This window comes from Sceloporus occidentalis, unplaced genomic scaffold (assembly GCF_023333645.1).
Source record: "Sceloporus occidentalis isolate IW3139 unplaced genomic scaffold, rSceOcc1.0.p SCAF_20, whole genome shotgun sequence".
In the NCBI taxonomy this organism is placed as follows: Eukaryota; Metazoa; Chordata; class Lepidosauria; order Squamata; family Phrynosomatidae; genus Sceloporus; species Sceloporus occidentalis.
Genome location: NW_028317000.1, coordinates 15453896 through 15470524, shown reverse-complemented (window position 1 = coordinate 15470524; position 16629 = coordinate 15453896). Strand labels below are relative to the sequence as shown.

At 48.2% G+C, this 16629-nt stretch overlaps 1 protein-coding gene across 1 annotated transcript; it reads right to left on the bottom strand.

The window, feature by feature from the left end:
* Nucleotides 1-5880: 5880 nt before the first annotated feature.
* LOC149302199 (ras-related and estrogen-regulated growth inhibitor-like protein A) lies at nucleotides 5881-10960 on the bottom strand. The gene is made up of 4 exons (XM_089483504.1): nucleotides 10726-10960; nucleotides 9694-9747; nucleotides 9135-9211; nucleotides 5881-8512 (listed from the first exon to the last, which is right to left on the bottom strand). Exons 1-4 carry the CDS (start codon nucleotides 10838-10840, stop codon nucleotides 8090-8092), a joined length of 669 nt encoding a protein of 222 aa, XP_089339630.1. The 5' UTR covers nucleotides 10841-10960; the 3' UTR covers nucleotides 5881-8089.
* Between the last annotated feature and the right edge of the window lie 5669 nt (nucleotides 10961-16629).

The following is a 16629-nucleotide window of genomic DNA, read 5'->3' as shown; positions in this document are numbered from 1 at the left end:
GGGGATGCCGTCTTCCTGACCTAAGCGTAGCCTAATCCTGATAACGTTTCTCCCCATTATTTTCTTGTAATGATCAATAATGGTTTGTCTTTCTCCGTTCTGAGTGGGGATGCTGGGTTTGTTCCAGACAGCTCTCGGAGCACAGAATCCTATACTCTGGATCGGGTTTGTTCTGCCAGCCTTTGCAAAAGTAATCAGGTGCTTTCTAAAGTAGATTCCTAAAGTAGCAAGGGCTGATAGGGACCTTAAGAAGCCTCCCTGGCAGAAGGGAGACTTGGCCAGGAGTACCTTCTCCTGTCAAATGATGGGCAAAATTGTACCCGAGAGGCACAAAGTCTTAAGCAGAGCAGCCCTTTGGCAACCCTCTTCTTGCCTCCTCTGCGGAATGGCTGTTCCCTCAGTTGTATTACAGAGTCCAGTTTGTGTTGGTCATAGTCCCCACCTTCGTTGCACCTCTTCAGGAACTGCACAGGTTGGATTTTGGCTTGAGATGCAGCTATGAAAGCCGCAGGGCCTTGGGCTTGTTGGCACGGAAGGGTCTGATTTGTGGGTGGACTGTGCCACTTCAGACCGCCATGGGAAAGATGGAGAGATGCCCAAACTCCCCCATGAGAGAGAAGAACATCCCTATACATTAGAGTGGGGAGAGTGAGGCTTGTGGGCCACATATGGCCTCTCCATATTATTAAAGTGACCTCTATGTAGGATGGAGAGCATGTCTATCCGCATCTGGAGTTCCCTTGCTCTTCCCAGGTGTCACACACACACACTCCCCAAATTTTTGGCCCCTAAATGCCCTCTAGATCTCCCAGAAGCCCCTCATGAGAATGCCCTTTTGTCTCCTGGAGGGCATTGCCAGGGGTAAAGCAATGTTCCTTTTGTTTTTGAAGTGGATGCAATATTGGACATGGCCTTCCATGGCCTCCTGTGGGTCTGAGCCTCCCCACAGCCTCATTCCTTAAACCGTGGCCACTTCTTCCAGGGCTGAAGGGTGCCTCTTCTTCCTCCTCCTTCCCTCTTCCAATAAATGACTGTGGGGTTAAATTGTGTAGCCTGCCTGGTTTGTTGCTTGAGAGGCATCTCAAAAGCCTGGCACCTCGGTCGTGGTTTCGCACAGCCTTGGGAACATGGTTGCCCCCCGCCTTGCCCTATTTATGTGTACATTTCCCATATTATGGGACTGGCAGCTTGCAAAAGTTAAAACAGATGCTACTGTTACTCATGCAAACGTTATAATATGGTTTAAATTGCATACGATTTATAGGACTAGAAACAGTTTGGAAGCACAGGTCGAGCCTCCCTGAACATTTTGGGAGATGGCAAACACTAAAACTTGCCATGCAGCAACTTGGTCACAAGGTGGAGCTTTGAATCCATGATGGTTGCAAACCGTTGGAACTAGCGCTTTTGCTCCTGTTGTATATTGTATATATAACAGTATATTGTGGTATCTAGTGTGGTTTGAGTGTCGAATTAGGAAAGACCAGGGTTTGAATCCCCACTCCACCATGGAAACCCATGACCTTTGAGCAAGTTGCACTCTCTCAGCCTCAGAGGAAGGCACTAGCAAATGAGAAGTGTGCAGAAATCGTGTGAGAAACCCTTAGGAGAGGGTCCCATAGCCTCCCATTGTCCTGATCTGAGAGGGACGGTCCTGGTTAATCCTCCGTCGTCCCATTTGTTAAAACTGTCCTGGTTTCTCTCCCGCTTTCCTCCTTTATCCCAGCTGACCTCAGTTGCTGCAAACGGAGCTCAAAGTGCCAAAATGGAGCAGCAGAGGGGCAGAATCGAACCTTTCCCTTTTGGCTCGGGCCAAAGTAAATTGCTGCAACTTTCCCCAACTTGTCTTTTCTTTCTTGTTCATAACTTTTGCCCGCTTGACCACACGGCACATTGTTTTGGAGGGCTTTGTCACATTGGATGGAGCAAGGATGGGTTTGCCATGAGTCCTTGTTTTGTGGTTGTTTTGAGACAAGAAGCTATTTAAATCATAGACTCAGAAGAGTTGGAAGAGACCCCAAGGGCCAGTCTAACCTCCTTCTGCCATGGAGAGACCGTCCAAGCCCTCTCTGGGACAGGTGGCCATCCAAAGCCTGTTTAAAAACCTCCAAAGAAGGAGACTCCTCCACTTTTGGAGGCAGTTTAGTCCATCCTTGACCATCTCTGACCCTCGGGACGTTCCTCCTAATGTTGAACTGGAATCTCTTTTTCTACACTGCTCCACTGGGTCCTGTTCTCTGGAGCAGCAGAAAACAAGCTTGCTCCCTCCTCAATATGACCATCCTTTCAAATACTTGAAGAGGGCTATCATACCACCTCTTAACCTTGTTTTCTCCAGGCTAAACATCCCCAGCTCCCTAAATCTTTCCTCATAGGGCTTCATGGTTTCCAGGCCCTTTGCCATTTTGGTTGCCATCCTCTAAACATGCCATGTGCCCATACTCTCCCCAGAATCCTCTAGCATTGAACCAGGGCAGTTAAAGGAGTCCCAAACTGGATTATTTCTGCAGCGTGGACCCGAGTGAACCTTGGCCTGGGATGAATGAATTGTTCAGTGGAAGCAGCCATGTGCCTTTCCTCCACTGAGCATCCATTGGCCACATGTCTGGCGGCCACAGCTTTCCGGGAGAGCCATTTTCTCTGCAAGAGGGAGACAGGTCCCTTGGGGTGACCAGATTGTGACGGAGCGCATGTCCAGCCTGGGAAGCAATGTTTTTGCCTGTGAAGGAAGGGAACATGATGCCTCTATTGAGTTAAGCATGAGCGCGACAAAGAGTAACGCAATCATAAGGCCGGGGAGGGAGGAAGTGAGCTATGTGCCGTCTTTTTCAGCCAGTGGCCATGTGTCGCCGCCTCTGGCTTTGTGTCTTTGGTGATGCTGTGGTTCTCGCTTGTAGGTTCACAGTTACATAAGCGTCAATGGGGGACAACCGAGGCCATGCCAACCCAAAATGCGCAAGTCTAGGATGGGAGAGCCTTGGCTTCGCAGTAGTAGGGATTATTGGGAACCTAAGTATGCAAAGGGATCTTGTTGCGCCTTTGAGACTCACTCAGACCATATTGCAGAGTTTGCATGAATAACAGTAGTATCCGTTTTAACTTTTGCAAGCTGCCAGTCCCATAATATGGGAAATGTACAAATAAATAGGATGAGGCGGGGGACAACCATGTTCCCAAGGTTGCGTGAAACCATGACGGAGGTGCCAGGCTTTTGAGATCCCACAATGGCAAGAAATTTGGGGCCAGGGGATTAAGACGAAGCCACTGGATTAAAGACCTGGGAGTCTAACCAAGTTTAGAGAAGGGCAATGGGTATTGCAAGAGGTATGGAGGATAAAACCTATGAGGAAAGGTTGAAGGAGATGGACATGTTCGGAAAAGAGAAGACTGAGGGGTGCCCTCTTTAAATACCCCAAAAAGAAAGGGAAGAAAGATCCAGGTCTAAGGGTTTTTAGGAGGGTAGATTTGGGTTGGACATTGGAAGGAACCCAATGGCCTGGAGGTGTCCTTCTCCGGACATCTTCCAAAAGAGGCTGGACCAGTCTCTCTTGCGCATAATAGCCATAATGTCACATAAGGGACCAGCTGCAGACCAGAGGTCAGACTATATGGCCTTTGGGGTTCCTTCCAACCCTACAATTCCTTCGTCTTGCTTGACATGCAGCACAGCCTCTTCCAGAACAAACACTTCATTCATCCGTTTGGAGCTTGCCAAATATTTCTTCCTCTTCCTTCTGTGCCTTTTCGCCTTCGCTGTTCCTTTGAGCAGCCTCTGTTCTTCTTAACTCCATCATCATCATCATCATCATCATTGCCTAGCGCTCGGCCTTTTATTTTGCTCCAGGCGCATGATGCTCTACTATAGGCAAGCAACTCAATTGTGATCCAGATGGAACGGTCGGATAAATAAATGAAAGGAAAACCCTGTAGCGTATGCTTCATAGGAAGCCATTCCTCTCTCAGATCACTCCCAGTTTCTTTGGAGGGACACCATCTGTACCATCATCATCATCACCATCACCATCACCATCATCTTGGTGTCAAACTGAGTTATTTCTACCGTGTGGTTTAAGTGCTGGAGACCAAGGTTCGAATCCCGACTCAGCCATGCAAACCCAAAGGGTGACTGACCTTTGCGTGCATCGCACTCTCTCAGCCTCAGAGGAAGGCAATGGCAACCCTTCCCTGAACAAAGAAAAACCCACAATAATAATAACAATATATTTATAGCCCGCCTTAGGGTCTCTGTAAGTTGGCGATGGCTTGAAGGCACACAGCAACAACGTGACGCACCCTTAAACTTGATCCTTTGACTAGCGACAGCCATTTCAGGCCCAAATCCTTCAGGTGCAGCTTTCCTTGCCATTGCATTTCCATAGTTGCAAGAATAGTTGCAAGACCGTTAAAGGTGTGCTTGCACACAAAAGCACCTAGGCTTTGAAAGCTGCTCTGCCTCCCACTCTGGGATTATAGCAAGTGCCTATTATTCTGCCTCGGAGGCTATTTTTGCAATTGCACAGCTGGTGTTCTTTGGAGGCAATGTGCCTCCGGTTTGGTTCATTCCCCCCCCTCTTCTCTCAGGGATAAGCTTTCCTTAAAAACAAACTTTTCATTGAGCTTGGATGCAGAGGACATTTTAATGTATTTAATGCAAAGTCTATTAAAACGGTCCAGTTTTGCTGCCTCGGAGACGCCGCCGACGCCGTTTCGCCTGAGTACTTTTCCCTTGCCGCAATGGAAAGTTCCCAGCTTCGGATGGCCTCCCACCGCACCCGTGCCGTGTCACGCCTTGTTCCGGCGCAACGGCATGCCTTCCGCACACCCCTGCCGGGTAGGTTTCACACTCATTTCGTGACTTGGGTCGGCTTGCCAAGAAAACCCCAAACCTTGCTGTGTTTTGAGAGTGGCTTTTCGCAGGGTCTTTGGTGTACCAAGGTACCCAAACTGGAGACAGTCTGAACCTGTGATGTGTATTATAGAAGTGTAGGATCCTAGCGTTGGACGAGACCCCAAGAACGGCCCTGATCCAGTCCAACCCCCTTCTGCCATGCAGGAACTCTCCATCAAAACACGTCCAACTACAAATCCCAGGATTATATCCTAAGATGCAGACAAAGACTGTAAAAGGCCAGTTTCTTTGGCTGAGGCTTTGCTCAAAGGTCCACCTGCATTTAGTGCATTTCAAACCCAGAAAAAAGGAGACCTGCTGGAGGCAGAATTCGATTCCAACACCAATTTCAAAATGCTTTATTCCACAGGCTGTATGTTGTCCCAGATTTCATTATATACGGCTCTTCCGCTTTCTCTTTCCTCCACTCTTTTCTGCTCCGTCTTGACCTTCCGGGGTATCCACCGTCTGGTTTGCAATAACCGGTTGGTTTGAAAACGTGCGCTTTGACAAAGTGCCTGCACATCAGCCATGTGCCCTTCATTCCTTGGGCCTTGTATTTCTAAGCCAGCTGTCGTCTCCTCTGGCTTGGTTTCGCATCGCTTGGCTTCAGTCTTTTTCATAAAACCCATTAACATTTCTGTTTCAAGCTGGGGACCTGCAGCCGACGCATTGGACATGCTGGGACCTGCAGCTGATGCGTTGGACATGCTGGGACCTGCAACTGAAGAGGTGGGCCTGCTGGGACCTAATGCTGAAGGAGTGGACATGCTAGGGCATGCTGGGACCTGCAGCTGACATGCTGGGATCTGCAATGCTCACCTCTCATTGTATGCGTGGTGCATTACGAATCCAACCACTTATCCTTCTCCTTTTGTTATATTGGCACTGTGCAATTTGTTATATTGCGTTTTGTTATTCCTTTAGATCAAAAGCCGGGGGAGAAATAAAACAGCCATCAAACTCCAGCATCATTTTTCAAAAGCATTTATTTATGGGCTTGTTTTATCCCTTGCCAAAGAATATCTCTTTGCCTGAGCTCCTTTCTGTAAGAGCAGTTCAAGAATGGAAAGATTTGAATGTAAACTGGGATCAATTATTTCTCATCTGTTGAAACAAAAAGGAGCTGCAACAAAAAGGTCGCAGCATGGCCTCCCTTCACGCTTTGGTTCAGGGTTGCAAGAAAATGCATGTGTGTGTGTGTGTGTGTGTGTGTGTACATGCTCTTTGTGTTCCTGTGTGAGGGTGTATGTATAGTCCTGCATACCATAAAGCAATGGAGGAAACCACTTATGACCTATACAAAGTGTGATGGGTCATGTACAACATGGTGGGCCACTTATGGCCCACAAAAATCAGTGCGCCAGTCCACTTATGCCCCAGAAAACAGTGCACCGGTCCACTTATGGCCCACAAGAAGAGTTACTGGGCCACTTATGGCCCACAAAAACCAGTATGCTAGTCCACCCATGGTCCACAAGATCAGTGTGCTAAGCCATTTATGGCCCACAAAAAACTAGTCTACTCATGGTCCAAAAAGCTAGGCTACTCATGGTTCACAAAACATGTGTTGGGCCATTTACAGCCTCCCAAAAAGAGTGTGCTAGCCCACCTATGACCCATAAGAAAAGTGTACTGGGCCACTTATGGCCCAGAAGACCAGTATGCTAGTCCACTTATGGGCCATAAAAACAGTGTGCTAGTCCACTTACGACCCACAAAAAGAGTGTACTGGGCCACTTATGGCCCCTAAAAAACAGTGTGCTAAGCCGCACACACACACACTTCCTTGGAGATTGTGAATGGTTGCCATATCGACTATTGATGCACTTCCCATGCCTCTTTTCAAAGTGAAATCTTGCAGCATTGCAACTGCAACCAGAACCCTTCCCGGCGGCTTTGAGCTTGCGCTGTGCATAAGAAGCCCAAATCCTCCACCCGCGCCACCGCCTCTGCACACTCAATTAAAGAGAAAGCCGTATGCGCGGATTGTGCGGTCGCACGCTGTTTGGTTCCCTGGGGTTCCTGCCCTCAATTAAGCAAGGCCTGTCATTTCCCTTCCCACCGAGCGCACCATTTCTCCGGCTCCCGCCGGGCGAGAAACGTGGCATAATGGCTCTTGTTCCTTCCAAATTACGAAGAGCGTAATTACCTGCAAAGGAGGGATGCTAAGAGCAGATTCACGCCGTTTCACGGAGGCGGAAATCAACTTTCGGAAAACCTATCTCTTTGTGTTGGACAAAGACGCGGTTGCTTATGGTTACTCCGCGGACCTGGCTTTGCGTCTCCAGTTTTTGCTCTCCGTCTCCAAGTGGGAGATGCGGGTGCAAATCCTTCGCTTTGGGTGGTTTCTGCATTGGGAAACATCTATGTGCAAATCTTCACCCCAGTTTGCGGAACAGAAGCTTTCTACGGTTTGCAAGGCTTCATCGATTTGCTGCTGTAATTTCCAAAGGTCTATGGATTTACTACTCAGCCTCTCCATTTGCAAAGCCAGGGCTCACCCTCCGCTCTGCTTTGCATCCAACTCCTGGCTATAGCCAAGATGAAATGCTCCCTATTTCGTCTCCCAAAGTGCATGAGAAGGGATAAAAGCATTTCATCCCACCTTGATCTAGGAATACACTCCTTTAGTTAAGACTCCTGTCCAAATTTCCAAACAGGAAAAATACGTTTTGTGCAGTGTGTGTGTCTTGGAAGGACAAACTTCAAGCAACTGTGGTTGGGACTTCATGCACAACAGTTAAAGACATCATCATCATCAATATCATTACGTTATTTATATCCTGCTTTGCTCCCAAAATCGAGACGTCACCTAGATCTCAGGTTTTGGTCCAGAAACCTCAGGGCCTGGGATGCCATCCCAAAGTGGCACCTTTGAACCCTGTACAGTCTCCAAAGAACCCTCTTTATCCTTTTTTACCCCCACGTTCTCAAGCCTGGTTTCAGACCCTATGCTTTGACAACAAGTTTCTCAATGTCCAGAGATGCATTTACAATTGTGCACAGCTCTGTGGCGGGTGAATGGGAATTGTAGTTCCCCATAGCTCCGTGTCCAGTCTCTGCACACTTTCCTTCTGTGGCCACTCCATCTCAGGGTCCTTAAGGAGGAACCTACATCCAACGGATGGTCCATCGCCATCAACAGTGCCGCCATTTCGCTCCTTCCTTTCCTCTGAACTTTCTCCCCTCCGGTTGCCCTCATTCCGTCCTCCGCCTCCCAAAGACAGCTGACATGCTTCGTAACAGACCCCGGATGCCCACGGAGGCCTTCTTGGTGGCGCTCCGGCCATCCCTGACCATGTCCAGGAGTTTGTGGAAGACCGCCAAGGCCCCGTGGTAGGTCTCAGCGGCCGAGATCTCAAAAAAGCCAGCCTCGGCGGAAAGGGCCAGGAGGCGGCCTTCCTCGCTGGAGACGGCGCGCCGGTGCTGCAAATCCCGCTTGTTGCCCACCAGGATCACAGGCATCTTCTCAGCCCCAGCGTTCCTCTTCAGCCTCTGGATGCGCTGGAGCTGTTGGCCAGCAAAATGGAAGCTGGCGCGGTCGCAGATGCTGTAGACCACGACGAAGCCGTCGGCCCAAAAGAGCTGCTTCTCGGCCACACAGCCCCGAAGGCTGGTCATCTGCAGAGATTCAGGAGAGAAAGAGCTGGAGTTGGTGAACAAAATGGATGCCCTCGCGCCAGGGCTGACTGGTCAGAACCAGGCTACTTTAAACCAGTGGTCCTCAAACTCTGCTCTTTAAGGGTTTTTGGACTTCGGCTCCCAGGATCCCAGGCTATTGACCAACATGGCAGAGGCTTCTGGGAGATGAAGTCCAAAATCTCTTAAAGGGCACAGTTTGGGGACAACTGGTTTAAACAATGGTTTAAACCAGGTTGTTATAAACCATGCTTTAAACCAGGTTGTTTTAAACCAGTGATTCCCAAACTTTAGTTTTCTGGATGTTTTGGGACTTTAGCTCCAGGAATTCCTGACTGTTGACCAAGCTGCCTCAGGCTTCTGGGTGTTGGAGTCCAAAACACATGGAGGACCGACATTTGGGAATCACTGGTTTTAAAGACCATGGTTGAAACCAGGTTATTTTGCAGCATGGTTGAAACCAGGTATGGCTTCTGGAGGACCCTGGGGTAAAATAAATGGGCCCCAGACTTGCTAAGGTTGCCTATGGCTCCTGCAGGGATCTTTGGAGATCTTTGGAGATCTTCCTTAGGGATCTTTGGGGATTGCAATGGGCCATCCTTACCTGAGGACAAACCGAGTCCCAAATGCTGAAGCAAGCCTCCTGTCCATCCATCGTCACTTTGTGAGTGTAAATGGATTCTGGAAAGGAGAGAAGTGGTGCAAAGGCAAAGGGTTAATAAATAAGAACAAGCATCATCATCACCACCATCATCACCACCATCATCATCATCACCATCACCATCATCATTCCAGAGAGATTGGCAGATAGACAAATGGAAAAGGAAGGCTTATGGAGCCTGTCGTTGCGTGCTTTCAAGTCATTTCCGACTTATGGCAACCCTAAGGGCCTTACTGGGAGGAAGGTGGGATGATGATGATGATGATGATGATGATGATGATGATGATGATGATGACGACGACGGGTTTTTCTGGGGCTGAGAGTGTGTGATTCACCCAAGGCATGGCTGAGCATGGATTCAGATTCTAATCTCATATATCGTCTGATGCTCAAAGCCCTGCGCATGTTGGCAAGCTTGAATTTCTGGCGTGAGTCAGTGGCCCCAGGGGTTCCCTCCCAGTTTGAACAATTCAATGGGGAATGATTCTGGCCCCTCACTTACCAATATCCCCATATTCGCCGATAAACCTTCGGGTCAGAAAGCGGACCGTCAGAGCTGGAAGGAAGGAAGGCAACGGCAAAGTTAGTGGGAACGTTATGGATTTGGATGCCAACTCTCAGCCAGGAGAATGCAGAAACCTTCGCCAAGCAGGACCCCCGCAAAGAACGTCCCTGGAATAACTCCAAGTCACTAGGAACCACACAACTGTTGTTAACAGCATGGGATGCACACAAGGCTTGAAGCAAAGCTGTTACAAATCCAGTGACTAAAGTCCCCAAATCTATATATTAAAATATAGGACAAACCATTTGACACTTGGGGAGATTTAAGGGCTTTCCCTGCATTTCCAACTGCTACACAACTCCAGCTCCTTTTACACAACAGTTGACTGAACAGGGATTCGAACCCTGGTCTCTAGAGCCATAACACCATGCCAACAGCAATAGCACACAGCAAAGCCAGCGTTACCCTCACCTTCCAAAAGTCATGCCCCCGGGGCATTGATAACCACCTTTGCCGACTCGGTGCCCACCCAGAAGAATTTCGAGGGAGGTAAACTGTGATGTCTGGGGACGATAGGAGCTGCAGTCCAACACAGCTGGAGGGTTTTTAGTTGGGGATGGCACTGCCTAACATTGGCCCTACCAGGAGATAATACCAATGTACATTTTGTCATGCAACATCAAAACTCATGCGTTTGCCAACTTGATGCCCAACTTGATGTGGGGATGATAGGACCCACACTCCAACAGATCTGGGGTGTTCTGGTTCAGGGAAGGCATTGCCTACCATTGGCCCTTACTAGGAGATAATGCCAAGGTGCATTTCGGCATGCAACATCCAAGCTCATGCTTTTGCCAACTTGATGCCCACCCAGATGTGGGGATGATAGGACCCACAGTCCAACAGATCTGGGGCATTCTGGTTCGAGGAAGGTACTGCCTCCAGGATTCACCTTGGCCCTACCAATGCCAAGGTGGCCCTTTGGCACCCAATCCCTGACCCCGTGCCAACCACCGCAGCCCAACTCACCCGACTTGCCCACTTTCCCGGCTCCGATGACCAAGACGTTGGCCTCCAATTTGGGCGAATGGCCTTCAGACATCTTCCTGGCCTTTTGGAGGGCGGCTTTGAGTTGCACCAACATCAGGACTTTGGCTCTGGGTAGAGAGAGCGCTTCCTTCCTTCCTTCCTAACCCCTGCCCATGCGCCTCCCTTACCAGCCTCATGCGCTCTGCCTCCCTCCCTCTCTCCCTCGCCTGCTGCCAGGCTTTTGTCGCCAGCATTTTTATACGCGGAGACAGGAACGCAGAGAACAGACCCCCACCAGGCCTCTTTGCCCCGACATGCAACGCAGAGCCACACACAATGCGCAGCCACAGCACAAACACACACCTCTGGGAGGAGGCACACAATAATGATGCCCACAAGGCTTGGGCCATTGCCACATGGGAGCCGAGCATGGGAAGCATGCAGAGAAGTCCCTCTGGAAGGAGGGCTGCCATGTGCCACCAACAAGACATGGCTGCAAAACTGTGGGTTGTTGTGTTTTTGCAAGGTTTGTTCGGAGGGGGTTTGCAACATTCCCAAAGGTCACCTATTAGGTTTCCTGGCCGACCGAGGATTTGAACCCTGGTCTCCCAGTATCCCATCCTATGACGCCATACTGGTTTTTATGGAAGGATTCGGAGTCTATTTCTTTATTTAATCTATTTATCTTCCATTCTGCCTTCTAGCCTGATCTGAGCAGGGATTCGAACCCTGGTCTCCCAGTATCCTAGGCCAACCCTACTATGCCATACTGGTCCTTTTAGCTGCCTTCTAGCCAGATACAAGCAAGGATTCGAACCCTGGTCTCCCAGTCTAACACTCCAACCATATGAAGCCTCGCTGGCTCTTGGGGACGGAGGAGGAATCGTCTTTCTTGATTTGACCTCTTTATTTCCCCTTCGGCTTTTTACCTCCATTTAAAGCCAGACCGGTCAGAAGCATTGCACGCAGGCCTTGCCTTTGGACTTGGAAGGGCAGCTACCAAGAGAAGATCCTCAGCTCCAGGCGAGAGGAAAGGCCTGGGTTCAAATCTCCACCTCTGGGGTCAGAATAGACAAGTGCTGCTGTTTGTAAGGTTGAATGGATTGCTTGCTGAGACTCCTGGAGCATGGAGTCCCCATTCCAGTCTCCTCCTTGCATTTCCTTGGCTTCTGCAAAGTGCATCATGAGCGAGGTTGCCATCTCCTGACCAAAAGGATAAAAGCAACCGAATGGTATTGAATAATGATAAAGTCAGGCTTGTCTGTGCCATTGCGTTTCCAATTTCTGGATGCCATTGGACAGCAAAGAAAGTGGCTACGAAGGAAATCAACTCATTTGAAATGTGGGGCTGGAGGACAGTTCTGTAGATCGCATGGTCAAAATGGAGGACGGTGGCTTCTCCGTCTTTGGAGGCCCTCAAACGGAGGTTAGAATCATTGGAAGGGACCCCAAGGGTCATCCAGTCCAGCCCCCCAAGCCACCTTCAGCCCCAGTTTGGGAACAAACATTTAAAGGCGTCTATAAAGCAATTCGAGGCTGAATTATCCCTCGAAGCCACAATGAAGCTGAGACTGTCGTACCCAGTGAGTCCCAAACGTCGGTCCTCCAGGCGGTTGGGACTGCAACTCCCAGAAGCACCCCAAACAGTTCGGCCAAGAGTCCACAATTCTCAGAGCCGGAGTCCAAAACATCTGGAGGACCAAAGTTTGGGAACCGTTGCAAGTTTAGACACATTATTAGGGCCGGTGTGGCATAATGGTTTGAGCATTGGAACATGACTCTGGGTTCGAATCCGGAAATGACTGTGGGAACCCATTGGGTGACTTTGGGCAAGTCACACACGCTCAGCCTCAGAGGAAGGCAATGGCAAACCGCCTCCGAAGGAACTTGCCAAGGAAACCCCATCATAACGTGGTTGCCATAAGTCGAAGACTGGAAGGCACACAACAGATATTTCAATGACCCTTTTATGAAAGCCTTTAAAGGCAGAGGCCGCAAATGTGGAACGGGCAAACCTCGCTAACATGGCATGCGCCAAGAAACTGCGTGTGGTTCTCTTGCGATCGGTTATCTCTCCGCTTGATATGCGCCCAAACAAGTCGAACCGGATGGAAAGTGAGGCCTAAACAAACACGTTTTGTCCTGCGTCTGGAAGGACGGGCACAAATCCTTCCTGTCCATCCATCCATGCGGAGAAAGACCGCCTCAAAGGGTGGTGGGCTCTCCTTCTTTTGGGCTTTTCCTAAACAGCTTGGAATCGTATAGATGCCACCCTTCCAAGAGCCATCCTTCCCAACCCTTCCGTTCATATCATTTTGGCAATTTCTGCAACGGAGCAGAAAAAGTTATGGCTGCGGTGTGGGATCTTGGGCAAACATGGGTTTTAGGATGTTGATCTTGTTGTAGTAGCTGTTGCACAAAAGCCATTGCGATTTCTCTGCAAAATGACCCTTCCACAACATTTCGGGACGTTCGATATGATAAGATTGCTTCTGTTTAAAGTGTGAGGTCTTGTGTTTTTGGTCTCATCCCATGCAAAAATCATGCGCTTTGCCCTGCCATGGCTGCTTCTTATGGAAACCTGGGGTTTGTGGTTCGTGGCGGCAATGATGGAGAATGCAGCGCAACTGCAGCCCCAGAGACCCACAGGTGTGGCCCAGTGTCATGGTAAACCTGGCATAGACGCACAACACGACACAACCACTGCGTCCGCTGCCTCCCCATTGTGCTTCCTTTCCCAGTTTGGGTTCATTGTGGTGTGTTTCAGAAGGAGAATGCTTGGCATTGGAAGCCCTCCAAGATCTTAATGTACCTCTTTGAGAAAGGAGTGCCAACATGGAGCCCATTCCTTGGATGCTCCTTCTTGGCAATCCCTGCCTGGACATGCCCTCCAACCTTTTCCAGGACCGGTCCAGGAGGAATCCCAACATGTCCTCCATTTGGAGCATTTCGCTCTTCTTTGGGAACATATTGCAAGCTGGACAGTTGGCAACTTTCAGCTCTGAAAGAAAGGACTTGGGTTTTTAAACTTCTAAGGATGGGAATCAGGCAGCCTTCCACATATCCCTGAACTGCAACTCCCAGGATGTGGGCCATGTGCTCCAGGGCTGCTGGGATTTGCAGTCCATGTCCAGCCAGGTGCATGAGTCCCACTCTGGGCTGCTGTGCAGGTTGCCAACTGACCTGAGGGGGAGGGCTCCTGTGCTTTCTAGGGTTGCAAGAAAACATCTATTTTTGTATTTGTATTATTTTTGCCTTCCTGAATCTTCGTTCGCGAAGCAAAGCCAGAGAGAGATTTTCGCCGAGGAAGACGGAAGAAAATAACACTGGAGTTGGGGACAAAAAAGGTTGCATTCTCCATCTCTTTGGAAAAATGCAAAGAATTCAACAATAAGGGAATGGATCCAAAACCCCACAATGAATGCAAAATACACACACACACACAGGACACACAGTCCTTGCAAGAAACGCCCCATTCTTTGCAAAACACCAATGAGGAACAACTGGTTTCTTCCCCTTTGTTGGCCATGCCCAGGTTTTGGGATTGAAAAGAAGACTATGAACCCAAATTTGGCTTTCAATTCCTGCAAAGCAAAGGATCCAAAGAAAGAGAGGCAACTGCTGCTGCTGCTTCTGCTGCTGCCCAAAGTCCAAGGTAAAGGATGGATCCCTTGGTGCCTTCCCTGGCTTTGGTCGCTTTCCTCCTCCTTCTGTTTATTCCTTTCCTCCTTTTCCTCCAACCATTGAAACCCCCAAAAAGCAGCTGATCATTTAAAAAGATGCAATTCAAAACATGCCCAAAGTGGGAAAACTTGAAAGGGAATTGGATGGCAACAGGACTTCTGCATTGCTAAAGAGAGTTCACAAAATGGTTGGCAGCGTTTCCTTCCAGCTTTTAAGGCAAGGGACAGTTTCCTAGTTCTGGCTCATCTCTTGCAATTTTGCAAGGGAAATAATAACGATAATAATAATAATAATATCCTTCCTATCTCTTATATATAGCAATGGGAAATGCAATGCTGATTTTAGTACACTCTCATCCCAAATCCACCGAACAGCGATGCTTTTATTGGCAACCAAAATGCCCAAAATACATGCTTTTTGAAACTCCACCAAATTGTTCCTTGGTCAAAAGTATTAAAAATCATGCAAGAAAAAGAGAGGGGATGTGTATATATATATATATATATATATATATTTAATATATATTGACTATTATATCACATATAATACTAATAATGATATCACTGTTCTCTACCTTTGCATTCCAGGGCCTTCTTTTGAGTCCAATTTTTATTCAGACGTCTTCAGTTTGGATTAATGATTGAACCAAGGTTTGGAAACCACTGCAACTCTTCCAACGTCTTCCTCCTTTAAAGTGACGCAAGTCATCCATGGTCATTAGTTTTAACTTAAACGTTCGACTGCAAGCCTGCCTTTGCGCTTCCTTCCTTTGTCATCGCCGTCATCCTTTGGAGGTTCAAAAATGCGCTTTGTGCATGCTCAGAGGCACATTAATTCTGCAGCGATGGAACCACAATTCCAAAGCACATTTTTGAGAGGGCATTAATTCTGCAGCTGGGCAGAGATTCAAACCCAAGTCTCCCAGAGTTTTGCAGCCAAACTGGATTTGCACCAATCTAGATTTCTCTCTTCTTTCTGTCCCTTTGTGTTGCAAAATTTGACTTTATTTAATGGAAAAACCTAGTATAAGGAATCTGAAACATGAATTTTATGGCTCCAATATTTGGATTTCCTCCCCTTTTTGACCTTTGGAGAGAACTGTTGGCAAAGGCAGAGGGAAGCGCATGATAAAGATCAATCTGAACACAATAATATTGATTCTTGACGATCCTGGCATTTGGTATTTACGACATTGACCCCTAACCATTTCCTCCATCGTGTTTCTTGCAACTATCAACTTCTCCGCTTTGTAAAAGACGCCACTGGGTTTAAACATGATTCTCGCAAAGCGGCGCACGGCGCATAGCATTCTGCATCCGCTGCAGCATGATCAGAAACATTTCTATGAGACGTTGTATGGAGAAAGCATGTGAGAAACATTCTTCTTTTATTTTATTGTGCTTCCAATTTAAAAACATCTGGTCATTTTGTCTTAATCCAGAGTATCCAGAACTAAGACGGAAGATTCGGATGCGCCGCACACATCGTCTTTGTGGATTCCTCCGTCAGTCGCTTGCCGTTTGTCCTGGTAAACTGGCATTTTTATCCTTCAGGTACCTTTATCTGTAAGCCACTGCTTTTCTTTCGCCACAATTAACTTTGCATGCTGCCTTTGGATGCAATACGTATGGTTGATCCTCTCTGCTCTATTTTTATGCTGCCAACAACCTTGTGAGGTAGGTTAACCCAATGTCAAAATAATGCCGTTTAACTGCCCTGGATCCATCCTCCAGAAACGGATCCTCCGCATAAAAAAGGGCACACTGTAATAATATGAATAATAATAATTTTGGGGTGCCAAATATGTTCCGCAGGGCACACTTTCTCCTCGGTTAAGAGGCAATCAGGATATAAGTGCAATAAATCAATCAATAAAAATTGGTTCCATAATGTTCAGAATTCATTTCCACAAAGGTAAAACGATAGTAATAGAGCCATGGTTTGAGCGTTAGACTACAAGTCTAGAGACCTGGGTTCAAATCCCCATTTGGCCATAGGAACCCACTTGGGCAAGGCGCACTCTCTTAGCCTCAAGGGAAGGCAATGGCAACCTTCTTGTGAAGAAACCTTGCCAAGAGAACCCTGTCGTAGTTCTGCTTTAGGGTCACCATAAGTCAAGGCACACAGCAACAACAACAATGACATCAATGATAATAATAGGTTTAAGTGGTGCTTTGTTTTCCTTCTTTTGAAGGTGGGCCATGAAGATGTGAAGGGGGC